This window comes from Hippoglossus stenolepis, chromosome 20 (genome assembly GCF_022539355.2).
Source record: "Hippoglossus stenolepis isolate QCI-W04-F060 chromosome 20, HSTE1.2, whole genome shotgun sequence".
Classification (NCBI taxonomy): domain Eukaryota; kingdom Metazoa; phylum Chordata; class Actinopteri; order Pleuronectiformes; family Pleuronectidae; genus Hippoglossus; species Hippoglossus stenolepis.
In genome coordinates, this window is record NC_061502.1 from 11894911 (window position 1) to 11908176 (window position 13266).

Consider the following 13266-nt stretch of genomic DNA (forward strand, 5'->3'; position numbering starts at 1 on the left):
ACATATACAGTATAAATGGAAGCTGCTAAATGGCTGAAGGTAAAAGCCTGGAGGTAGCACATGGAGCATATAAGTGAACTTTGTACCTGTAATTATCAGACTATACAACACAATCTCAGTAAACTAGTATATAGGCGTCACAAGGAAATGTAGCTGCAAAATACAGAAGACCTTTGGACTGATCCATATGGCACTGCCTCTCTAGTTTGCATCTTCAGTTTGAATATAAGGTCTGAGATGATTCCTCAATTAATCATACCAGTCGACTGGAAATCAATAAACAGTTTGAAAATATCCAATATTAGTATTATGATTTAAACTGCAATATTTTACAAATTATTATCACCTTTAATACTGTCTGGACCACTATTTGGCAACAGATGAATTTGTCAATACAGGCATTTAAAATGAGCTGCAGCTTCTCATATTCAAACACAAAAACTACATTTTTGGTTATACGACTATGAATTGATGATGAATGAATTCTCTATCAGCAAGTGTGTATGTAATCTCATACACACACCCACAAGTTCCAAAACCTCCAACATATCTCCTAAAGGAGGAAATTGGAGGAAGGCAAAAAAGGAAGAAATAAAATCCCCAAATCCAGATGGTCCGAGCTGATAAAAACATATCTAAGAAGATTCAGTCTTGGCAAAGTCCTGACTCCCTGGGTTTAATATTTTATTTAATCCTGTAAGTCGTGAAAAAAAATGTAAACCAATGAATTCATTTTCATCATTTGGCAACTTGTCTCTTGGTAAAACTAAAATAGGATCCTCCGTTGACATGAATCAACAATTTGGTTGAATAAAGAAAACAAACCCAACGAGAAGAACAGTAAATAAAAAGCATGTTTTCTCGTTTAATTTGGGTTCATGGCAGGTGAGAGCCAGTCAAATGGATTAATGGAGTAGCAGACAGATTTTCATTGTTTTCTCTAGCACAAAGCACTGTAGGGGGTTGAGGTGTGCCTTCCTGTTTCACTACAGTGGAGTGTCACTGCAACAGAACAACAGATCTGTGATGAGCAGAGACCCGAAATGGAAAATCAATAACAAAGCCAGGTATTTTGGAGGGATGTTCAAATGTGTTCAGATAAAAATGTGAGTTGTTGTGGCCTTTTGCAAGTTGCATGTGGTTTCATCCAGTTGTTAATTAAGAAAAGGGGAAATCTGGATTCTCCATATGTCAGAAGCATCTCTTCTTAATGGTTTACTAGTTGAATTTGCTCTAACAGGTTTGATTTTGAACCAAAGTAACTGTGATTCAAACTTCACAGTGACTATACAAGTAATTTAAATTAAACATAAATGTCGTCTGAATCCCTTAATGACCATCTAGTCTAATGAACACACCAGTTTGTCAACATATGGCTCATAGTGTTGAACTTTAGCCGACAGCTTCAAACTAAATCGATGGAAAATTGCAACAAAGAAAAAAACACCTGCAAAAGGGCAAAAATTCAATCACCAACAAACAGCGTTTGACAAATGACTCCTTTTTCAAGGGTCGTTCAATTTTCAGGGACGCGATGATTCTTTCAAATCGACTTTTCTTAATGAAAAACAAATATTTAAAAAGTATTACCTGCACTATTTTACACAGGCACACTTTAGAAGGCACTTCAGTGCAGAGCAGCGATGTGTGTGACAGTGTATGTGGCCTCAGGGTGCATCTGCAGTTCTATAATATTTATCAGCATCTATACCACTGTCATAAATAATCTAGCTGTGGTCACCGAGATACCTATGGATTATGAATCCTGCACTTTCTCCGAGACAAAGTGACTCATCCTCTGTAATGACGCAGCTTTGTGATTCATTGACATTTTCTGCAGCAGCACCATGGGAACAATAAGATCATTTGTGCAACTTCCACTCAGCTAATGAGGATTGTAACAGCTCACATTTAGGCAAAAACTGACAGTAATGAAATGGTGCTGGAGTCGAGGCAAATGTCATCTCTTTAGGCAAATCCAACAGACAACCATCCATACCACACCATCCCTCAGCGCATGCTGCTTTTGTCTATGTCCAGAGACTAGTGATGGAAGTCACTTTTGGGACCTGATGTGCAAGAGCATTAATAGCAAAAAAAAGCACATTTATATATGTAAATATGCTGTTATGTCCATATTTTACTGATAATTACTTTGCTAATCCCCAAGTTATATTGGCGTGCAAGCAGCTGCATAACAAGATACAACAGATCCCAATGAGGCCAGTCTGAACACAGATAACGCTGATGCCATTATTTAAATTTTTTCCTGTGAAAATTCTAAGATATATGAAATTAGTGTAGGGGGAAAATTGTGCATACTTATATACAATCATGTTCAATGTACAAAATAACATACATTAGAAAATGTAAAGTAAAAAATAAAATAAAACATAATGGCAAACTAAATGTAATGGCACTACTAAATGTCCTTGAAAATAAACTTTCAATCAGCACAAGCATTCAACCAATCAAACACGATAAAGTGCAAATTTGTGCCAAAGGGAAACAATCGCAGACAGCCCACATAGAATGTTATCAAATATAACTCTGCATCGATAGAAACATATATGTCCAAAGAGGGAACATGCAGAAATATAGAAACTCCAGTGGCTCAGCTTGCTGACCTCTGAAGAAATACAAACCGCCCTCACTAAGTTGCGTCTACCCATGCTCTTGGCTCTCTTGATCGCCCTCCGCTTCCTCCTGATCTCCTTCTTCGGCAGCCGGTGGTGCTCCTTTGCCCAAATGGGGTTCTCCTTGGAGAGGCTGACGAGGCCACGCAACACTATGGTCACAAACCTCTTCATCGTAGCACCGCCGCTTTTGCGGGACTTAATAGTTACGCCATGCCAAGCCAACCTCTGAAGCCGAAAGCGGCGTGCGCGTTAGAAAAGTGCGGAGGAGGAGACTTGGGAGAAGGAAAAAAAACACTTTCTGGATGTGAGATTCAGGAAGGGAGGGGAAGAAGGGAGGGAGAGAAACAAACAGCAAGAGAGAGAGAGAGAGAGGGAGTCAGGTTGGCGGGTGTGGGAGGAGGGGGTGGACGCCAGCAAGTCGTCCTATTGGAGGAGTGTCCCCGGGATGTGCAAGTGGCTGCAACACCAACAACTAGTCGAGAGCAGTTTGACCACAGCTGTGACTGGCGGGCAGGTCAGGACACTATCAAGTAGACTCAAGACAGGGATCATCTGTCCACTTTGTGTTGGCCAAACACGACTAGAAACACATGGTCTGTCTGTCGTGCCTGATGTGTAACGCTTGAGTGAGCATCACGTGGAGGTAGGGGCATTTATCATTTAACTTCTGAGAGGGAGAGGGATGCTTGACTGGTCCGATCTTCTAGTAGGATGACTCACACAGTCATTTCCTCTCACCAGCCCTGTCACTCATTCACTCACGAGAAGGCAGAGCACAGGGAAGACAGATCTAATGCAATAGTGTTTCCTGAGAACACAAACTTTAACGCAAAACATTTCTCAAAACGGCACAGACTAAAAACAAACAAGGACAAATGGAACTCCTAAACTTATTTGACAAAAAAAAAAAAATGGAGCAGTAAAATAATTCTTCCCAAATTAAATTCACCATCACATTATGAGCAGAATTAGGCATGATTTTGCTGAGTCATCTGTCGTGAGCACACAAAACACTTAATCGTCCCATTCATTGAGGACACGAGCAGGTTGCCTTTGACTAAACAGAAAGTGCTGTGTAATCTGGACAGTTCACGCAGCCCAAATATGCCGAACGCTGCCCATCTGGCTAAAAATGGCACTGAACCATATGGAGGAGAGATGAGGTCATTACGTGACAAATGACAGTGGAAAAAAAAAAAATGAACCCTCTGACCTGCCAGGTTTTCTGTAAGCCGAGTTAGGACGCTGCTGTTTTACTGTACAAGCAGAAAACGAGCAACAGATCAAATTCTAAATACATTTCCTTCAAATAAAGACAATTTCAAAAAGATGCTTCAGGACTACAAGTGTGAGCCACAAACCCAATTCTAACGACAGCTGCTTTGCTATTAAAGACTAATAGAGGTTATATGTATTTCTATTCATATTTATGACCATTCTATATTCTTTTAGCTTGAAAAGAATAAGACAAAACAATGAGAAAGTATCAGATTCAAGATGCAAGATTCAATGAGCTGTTTAAAAAAACATGCTTCTCTTTGATTGAGAGCTGACAAATGCACATTAGAGGACGGCATTAAGAACATCTTATTAATAATGGATGCTTATTTTACAAGAAAGAAAGGTGACGTGGGAGGCTGGAACAGGTGGGAGCTGTTAAATAAATCAATAACTGGCTCTTTTCATCTGTTCGTGGTGACTTTGGGGAAAAGACTTTAAAGTAATACTTCAGTCACATCCATTAAATTTACGACATTACTTTTTAACAACAAATGAGTTAAGATATTACTGCCATGGCTTGGATGGGGCCATTCTAAACCAGCACACACACAACCCCCCAAAAATTGAAAAGCAACAATAAGATGCAATGTTTATTTGTCCTGTACGTCACGCGCTGCCCGGCTCCGTAGTGTGAGATTAATGCCACTTGACAATCTACTCAGCTCAGAAGTTCCCCCTTAACAACAGAGCATTAGTCGACGCAGCCACACAGACCTAGATCTGCCCGGGTCTCATTGGCTGCTTGAGTCACGCGAGAAGGCAAGCACGCGGTGGGGCTGCCTCTCTGCCCGACTGGCTCTTTGACTCTGATAGCCTGTCGGTGCCACAGGGTACAAACATGCACCCGGGCTGCCATCGCACTCAATCCTGTGAAATCGGTGGCAGCGGCAAATACCGAGTGCTATGTAGTCACTCCTGCAAACTTAATAGACTCTCCGAAGTTGTGCTCGTGACACTGCATTTTCAACCAATCATTTTTTTTAAAAACACAACTGACGCGAGACTGAATCACGTTCGTTCATGATGACACCTGACTGAACCGACTGTAAACGTATCCTGCTTTTAAGTCCATGTTCCCCATCGCTGAAGGCCAAAGGGGCCTGCGGTCTATCGCTGCATTCTCAGCACTAAACCTAACAAAGGAAGACCCAACAAAGCGGTGCTCCGATAGAGTTGCCATTCAGGTGTTCTATTCTCTGCTACACAGAGCGTCTTGAACAATGACACCAGGGAAAACAACAGATGGAAAATAGTTCTTGATTGTACCCACTGCCTTAAATATAGAGCGTTGTTACCAGAATTACACAAAAACTAGTGGATGGATTTCCACTAAACTTAATGCAAGGATGTGATGTAGATCAGGTGGGAAACCAAAACATCTTTGGTAGAGATCCAGATCAGGGGACGAGATTCAGGATATTTTCAAAGAAGATTTAAGGATCTTGATGAAACAAATCAAGCATGTTTATGGGAATGATGTTTATGAGTGTGTGCAATTGTGTGCAGAAAATCTAGATCTAGTGAATTTAAATGTGATTTTGTGTGTGAGTGCCATTCACGTCATTGTTATTACAAAGAGAGTAGAGAGTATGAAGTCAACACATCCTATTCTCATACACAGCACTGCAATTCCACAAACTCATTTTTGTATATTTGCAAGCATGTTCAATCTTGTGAAGAAAACCCATTAGATTCCTTGTGCTAAAAGCATATAGACGCCACACAGACCATAATCTCTGTTCGTCCAGTTGTGACAAGCAGGCACTGTAACCATCTACATGAGAAAACCTAAGTCCTGCAGCTATATGGCCTCACGTCCCAGAGACACTGTGCCGCAGATAAAGGCACGTAGTGAGATAAAGTTAAGCTTTCGGGAACTGATCTCACTTACACAGTAGATTAGCGCGGCGGCGGCGGCGGGGAAGGCAAATGGACGGATTATCTCGTGTGAACGTGGTGAACACGGATTGTCAGGATACCGAACCGTCCCCCTTCATGTGCACCTGGTCCTTTTATGATTTCACGCTGAGGAAACACACGACTATCACAAGTAAATGATGTATAATCCCAAATGCCTGAGATTACACACTCCTCTTGCTGCTGCTCGTGTGAGGAGAGGGACACCAGGCAGTTTCCCATCTTGGGCTAAACAACCAGCAGCTATTGAAGGTACTGATCTCATAATAATAAATGACAATCAATCATTTTCTCATGCCTCAGGGCTGCAGGGGTTGTATGTGTGTGTGCACTTACCGGCATCATATTGGCAGCTGTGGCAGGTCAAATCTAAGGGCATGGGCCACTTGGTCGGTTCTGTTCACCCGCTTCACCGCAGAGTCTGCACAGACCCACCTTGTCTGTAAATGGGTTCTGCTTCCACCAGTGTGACAACCAGCTGGGCCTCAGTCCTCTCTGTGAACCCAAACAGTGATCTCGTGTTTAGCTGCTACAACACCGGACACTGTCAGTGTATTAAGCGCTGGCTGGTCGAGGCAACACCGGATGTAAACAGCGACCGTAAACGATGGTTTAAATGGCCCAGGCGTGGCTCCGTGCAGCTGCTGCTACAAACAAGCCGACGGTTACTCTCACTTTTAGCTAGCTCGCAAAGCAGGCAACAAAAAAACCAACAAGCGGTACACAACAGCTCAGTGATAACACGTCATTACACAGTAATTACACTCACCACTGTCAGAGACAAGTCATTGTTGCAGCGAGTAAATCCACGGGGGTGCTGAGGACGCGGAGCTAGCCGGACCAGCTGTCAGCCAGCCAGCTAGCTTGATCTCCAGTCAAGTGTTAGCCGCGTTAGCTGCTTGAGCGGCGGCGATAAGAGGACGCTGTGCGGGCCGATCTCTCCGCTCTCCGTGGCTCCTTGCGCCGGGTCTGGGCGCACATCGGCACCGGCTGTCGACGGTGTGGGTCTCAAGCAAGCGAGCACGACAACATGTCCGCCCGGGACGGTGATTTCCTCCGCGGCTGGGTCGCTGTGAGCGGGCTAGCGATGGAAGTACAAATAGCTGGGTTCCAGTTGTTGACGGAGGGGAGGGGCGGGGCCACACCGCAGCGGCAGCAGCGACGCGTTAACGTCGCTCGGTCAAGAGTGAAACGTCACGGTGATCTCCGGTGTGATCCATGCACAGTCTCCGGTGTGATCCATGCACAGTCTCCGGTGTGATCCATGCACAGTCTCCGGTGTGATCCATGCACAGTCTCCGGTGTAATCCATGCACAGTATATGGTGGGATCCATACACCCAAAGACTGTGTATGGATCCCACCGGAGACTGTGTCTGGATCAAACCGGGATCACAGTCTATGATGTGATCCATACACAGTCTATATGTGGTGATCCATACACAGTCTATATGTGGTGATCCATACACAGTCTATATGTGGTGATCCATATAGAGTCTATGGTGTGATCCTGGCTCTCAACTACAATACAACATTAAAATATATAGAGATGTGTACAATATCTCTGCAATATACACATCTCATGTATACACAAGTGAAGTGGCAGTGGGAGCTGCAAAAGGAAGGATAAGTCTCTGTTGTTTTAAAACAAGGTCCTAAAGAACAAACCAGGCTCTGATCATTGGACCCCTTCTGCACAAGAGGCATACAAGGTTTGAAGTATGGGTTGTTTGCAAATGACAGCATGTAAAGATTTTCATGTTTTCCTGTTTTCCCACTTTTAAATGTGCAACAAAGGATAAAGTCATCGTTTGAGGCCTGTTGCTGCATATGAGGTCATTACCTCCATAATACAAAAGCTATTGGCCTCTGTCTGAGTTTGAAGTTACACCAGTGGCATCAAGTGGCAAAAAGAGAGAACTGACAGTGTTCTGTACCAAACTGTTGTAACATGAGCATATTGATAAAACGGAAACTATGTTGAGCCCAATTGTTTTAACATATTGGATTTCAGCATTTTTTTTTGACTGGAATACACAGCTGCAAACACTCCATCCAGTGTCTGTAAAGTGGTGTAAAGGCTTTGTCAGAGATGATCACATGAGTTGCAGCTTCTCAAGAGCTTTTATTAATAATATTATAATATTAGGAGACATTTATCTCAGTGCATCAGACAGGTTATAACACTTATAAAAGTATAAGCAGTTGACATACTTCATAAAAACAAAGAAACAAAGAAAACTGACAACAGGTTTGTGAGGTTTGTTCAATTTTCCTTTCTGAAGAACACATTTATGGTAAAAAAAGACAAACAATTAAATTGCTTCTAATATGGGATTTTCAAACCATGAAGATATCAGATAGATATATAATTATCTGATAAGATGTAATTCTCCCCTCGTTGATGTGTTGATAGTCACACCAAATGGCATTTGATGGTGCACGGAAAGGTCGACCTTTTCCAGCTTTCACCAACGGAATCAACCAGCAGTGCGGACGACTACGCATCATTTAAACTCATTAATAAAAAACAATGTTGAGTCAGATAGAAAAGTGATTTCAAATTAAAATGAGCGAAGCTACATGACAGGAAATAACATGTAAACGTTGATGCTTTGTTTCTCTTCATTTGACCTTCCCGCGAGTCTTCAGCTGAGACAGCACTTTATCTACCTGCAACAGAGCAGAAACCAGAACTAATACAGTTTTCACAATACTTTGGTTCAGTGGATAGAGCCAACTTAAAGTTCTCATAAATCACATTATACAGAAGGAAAAAAATGAAGCGATCATAAGGATAGTTTTGGTTTTCAAACCATCAAAGGAGCTTAGAGAATAAACAATTACCAAATATTTATAACTATTATAAGGTATTTATAAAAACAAAATCTGGAGTTAATAATTACAGTGACAATTTGCAATGACTTGGGATATAATAAAAAAAATCACATCAGGACATGGAAAAAGTAAAAATAGGCAATTGTTGATTTCTAAATGAACTTTACACGTTTAAATGCATTTAGGATAAAAAGATGGGCTTTTTGTAGCTACCCAATTATGTGATTAATGGAACTGCTAATATCATTAATCACTATGATTTTTTATTTTATTTACTAGAAATAATCAATTGTGTTTAAATGCTACACTAAGTAAATAAATGATATTTTGTTGGCAGCCTCTATACAGAACAGTAACACTCACTGTGATGAACCAGTGAGACTGTGGCCCGTAGTGCAGCTGTGACTTGAAGTTCATCGTACTGGCTGGAGCCAGAGCGTGGAGGTGGAGGTGTGGGACGGAGCAGAACGGAGGAATATGAAAACCCATCCTGCAAAGATTCAACGTGGGGTCGAAAGAACTTTGTAAATGAAAGCAGTTCACTACTGACACGACTTGAGGAGCCATTTATTGATTTGATGGTAGAGACCAGGGGAGAGGATTCACCTGACGTCATCCAGGTCGCTGACTTTATTCTTCTCCAGTATACTCCTTCCCATTTTTTCCATCTGCTCCACTATCAACAAACACATCAAATATGGCCCATTCATACAAACCAATAAATGCTTAATAAGAGAGTAAAATGATCATCTGATTCTAAGGGACAGCATCTCAGGTACACTTTTGCTTTTTAGTAGAAACTTGATATTGATTCAGTGATATCCAGCTACTACGGAATAATAACTGGAATCTCATCTTCACAGTTATGGTAAATGGTATATATATATATATGGGGGGGTTCTATATAAGCTAGAACCGCCACTGACCTAGAGGGACGTCGGTTCCCTGCAGAGCTTTACAGTTGTCGATGTGCATCCTGGGAACGATGAGGTAGTGATGAGTGGCTCCAGGCTTCACGTCACGGAAACAGAGAAGCTGCTCGTCCTGCTCGGGGACAGACGTGGGGTGGGTCCAGATGTTGTGGAGCGTGTCAGTAAGTTGTCGGTAATGTCTGTACTTACACTCAGCAGGATCTCTGTGTCCGTGTCGTTGTCCCCGATGCGGCAGAAGGAACAGACGTCCTCCTCAGACTCCATGACTGGTTTTAAAGTCACGGTTTGGTCACTCAGGTCGAAGTGAAACAGCTGGGCGTGTCTGTTGCTGCTGTGACGTCAGCGGAAATACAGGTCATCGAGCCTGTCCACTGCTGCGTTCATGGACACCACGTAAAATGTATCTTCTGAGTTCTAAACAATGTCAGACATCCAGAAGAATAAAGTGCCAAAAGTGGGAGTTTTTTATTTGTTGCGATTGATTATGATTTATGTAAACTGCCTGGGAAATTATCAGATTTCCACCTTCAAGTGCACCTCGGTTAGCATTTAAAGACATTGGAAATTCACTCATTATCTATTCACCACTATGCCGGTGGAGGAAGGGTGAAGTGTTTGAGTCCACAAAACCCTTTTGGAGTCTCAGGGGTAAACAGTGTTGCAGCCAAATCCAATACAATTGAAGTCAATGGTGACCTATTCTTCAAATGTAACAAACAACAGAAAAAAACCTGCCTCCATACTGCTCCTGTGGTGTCATCCAAGTGTCCGTAAGCCCCGACATTCCAAAAAAGACTCGAAACAAGTTCATTTACACCATGTTTTTAGCCTAAATGTAAAAAAAAATCGCGAACGTGATTTAAAAAAGAATTCATTACTAGAGCAAAGCATTTTTAAGCAATACACATCTTTAAAGAACAACACAAAGTGATATGATGACGGCCTTGAGGTGATGTTTACACCAGAAGCTTTTTGCCTCATAGAAGCTTTATTACCAAAGCTATTTCAAATGATCATATGCATACATGGTGCATCCTGTATTCTTAAATAAATCTGTGTTCCATAAAATACACACAACAAACAGGTAGTAATTAAAAACCATCTTTAAACATCCTTAAATGCCTTTCAGTGCTCTGCAGTAGTGAAGATGTTTTGTAGCTGCTTGCATAGATGTTCTTCCTGCAAAGACAAATTAGTTTACTCAACCACGGCGTAGAAAGATTGTCCGAATAAAATACGGACATACACTGAAGTTACTGAATATAGCCCAGTATCTGCATTTACGTAACGTAGGCCTAGCATTTATTATCATCATTTTTATCATCACTACTATTAATATTATTAATCATTTTTTAATCATGCTTTGTTATTGTTTCCATGAGAAATACAGCAGCCTCAACCATAGCAGGTATGGTAATGAGTACATATATGGAAGTCAAATTGTTCAAAAAAACATAATAAACAAAAAGTACATATACACACGTACAAATGGGTTTGTAAATTTGCACACATTCCCAGTGTCTACGTGCATCTGCGTGATGCTGCTCTCGTACAAAATAGAGACTGTGTGTACATACCGTGTAGCTGAGACACATATAAAACACATTTAGAAACAAGTGAACGAAACAAAATATATAATAAAATATAAAAAAATATGAATTATTAGTATTATATAAAGGTCTCAAGCTTACTATGTAATGTGCTTTGAGATCATTTAAGATGTGATGAGGTGCCAATACATGAAACTGAATTTAATTAATGTTGAATACAGAAGAACACTGAGAGGATCAATGAAATAAGGTGTGATGGAACAGCTCGTCCCCAGTACTCACAGTAATAAAAGAGCTGGTGTCTGGTATGAATTTATAATCCATGTATTCTAAGATTTGGCTGGTGGGGGCGAGCACGTGGAGGTGGAGGTGAGCCACTGAGATGTAGGGCGGTTTGTGGAAGCCCAGCCTGCGGAGCCGAACACATCAGCGCGGTTATCAGCAAATTGACGAGCAAGTCAAAGTGCAGCTTCTAAGATTCCAGAGGAGGAATGAAAAACCTCACCAGAGAGCAGACTTTGAATTTAAGTTACACTCATATGGTTTACATTAGTTTGGAGTTTAAAGGTTCATCATACATTTAAATGAATCATATTCATTTAAAATACGTAAAGCAAAAGTATTTATTCATCCCTTGTGTTCATTTGGAATGACGTAACACACACACTCTAGCTGTCTCCACCCACCTTGTCTCTGTCATATCAGTGATCCCTTGGTCTCGTAGTACATTTCTCCCCATTTCAGCCATCCTCTCAACTGTTGGAGACAGGACTCGTCAGTAACGCTCTGATTAAACAGTATCCTACTGACGTTTGGCTGATCATATTACCTGGTATGAGCCTTTCACAGACAGTGGTATCTGCCTCTATGTTTGTTAATATGTACCAATATCCCTTCTTTTATTTAAAAGAATGAACAATGCAGAAAAGATGTACGGTTATGTTTAAATTTTACAGAAAAAACATGTTTATTTTCTTAATTCAAATTCCCTCTTGCAATCCAAAGAGGGGATGGACCAAATTAGTTGACATGACACAGAAACAAATTTTTGTATGTACGTATGTGTGTTTATGTAGCTGTTATTGTGTTTTATTTTTTTGTACAGTTATTAATATTCAAGTTTATGGTTAATAATAATTACATGTTTACATTATTTACTTGCCATAAAAAATAGTTAAAGAAACTGAATAACAATTCCTGGATCCGCCCCTTAATCCACATCCACACTAAAATGTAATGGCTTCTTCTCAGGCCGCAGGCTCCATTCTCATCTGTTTAGCAGTTTTTGTCATATCCTGCTAACAAATTAAAAAAAGACACACAAACAAACAGATTATAGGTCACTGACTGAGGTCGATGTGTCCGCTGTGCAGTGACAAGTAGCTGCATATGTGCTGTCTGGGTACAACCAGGTAGTGGTGAGGAGCAGCAGGGTCAATGTCCCTGAAACACACCATCCACTCGTTCTGTGAACACACGCGCACACACACACACACAGTATGCCATCTGTTATTTGAACTAACTCGTATAAACTTTGTGATACTGTTAATTTCAAATAAAATAAAACCGTTATAACGATAATCATAATAATAATGTTTTTCAAGTGCTGGTCATTCTCTGCTGATGTTTAAAACCACAACCTTCGCTCAGGAGCAAAAATCAATTTTAAAACATAAAATAAATAATCATGTGACATGTATCCTGATAATTATCAATATCGATGGATATGAACATGTTTATCCACATCAGTCATAGTATCCAGGGGTCGTTTCACTTTCTCTTCACACTGCGGTTGCTTATTTGTCCAAACCTGTGTCCCGAAGAAAGCTTTGTCACTTTGCTTGGATCTAAAATGTTTGTACCTCGGAGATAATTTCCGTTTCTTTGTCCCGATCGTTGGCGATTAAACAGAAAACACAAGTTTCTGCGACAGCGTCTGATTCTCCTCTCGCCATGTTCCGTTCAGTCTATGGTTCCGTCCAGGAAGCACACGCGACGAAGATCGTCTATGTCTGCGAAGATGGATGAAAATCATATCAAAAAGTGGTTGTGGAGGTTTCAGCTCAGTGACACTTGTTACTTTAATGAAATATACATTTTAGAAGCAAAA

At 41.0% G+C, this 13266-nt stretch overlaps 3 protein-coding genes across 8 annotated transcripts in view; all 3 read right to left on the bottom strand.

Annotated features, from left to right (window-relative positions):
- ppp1r13bb (protein phosphatase 1, regulatory subunit 13Bb) overlaps positions 1 to 6980 on the bottom strand; it is a 30719-nt gene extending 23739 nt beyond the window's left edge. Inside the window, exons 1-2 of one of the 6 annotated variants that reach the window (XM_047338076.1) lie at positions 6607 to 6980; positions 6174 to 6332 (exon numbers count right to left, since the gene is read on the bottom strand). In XM_047338076.1, coding sequence (XP_047194032.1) covers positions 6174 to 6182 — 9 coding nt within the window. In that variant the 5' untranslated portion in view covers positions 6183 to 6332; positions 6607 to 6980. Of the gene's footprint in view, positions 1 to 2627; positions 2933 to 6173; positions 6333 to 6606 lie in introns of those variants that run through there. The other 5 variants (XM_047338077.1, XM_047338073.1, XM_047338074.1 and 2 more) reach the window with 5 other exon arrangements.
- A 961-nt stretch (positions 6981 to 7941) lies between these two features.
- Positions 7942 to 10391, bottom strand: LOC118099033 (adenosine 5'-monophosphoramidase HINT3). Its single transcript, XM_035143279.2, has 5 exons — positions 9796 to 10391; positions 9601 to 9718; positions 9281 to 9350; positions 9038 to 9164; positions 7942 to 8509 (listed from the first exon to the last, which is right to left on the bottom strand). The coding sequence occupies exons 1-5, from the start codon at positions 9868 to 9870 to the stop codon at positions 8462 to 8464; spliced, it is 438 nt and encodes a 145-aa protein (XP_034999170.1). The 5' UTR covers positions 9871 to 10391; the 3' UTR covers positions 7942 to 8461.
- A 146-nt stretch (positions 10392 to 10537) lies between these two features.
- LOC118099032 (adenosine 5'-monophosphoramidase HINT3) lies at positions 10538 to 13167 on the bottom strand. The gene is made up of 5 exons (XM_035143278.2): positions 13019 to 13167; positions 12505 to 12622; positions 11843 to 11912; positions 11439 to 11565; positions 10538 to 10785 (listed from the first exon to the last, which is right to left on the bottom strand). Exons 1-5 carry the CDS (start codon positions 13109 to 13111, stop codon positions 10732 to 10734), a joined length of 462 nt encoding a protein of 153 aa, XP_034999169.1. The 5' UTR covers positions 13112 to 13167; the 3' UTR covers positions 10538 to 10731.
- Between the last annotated feature and the right edge of the window lie 99 nt (positions 13168 to 13266).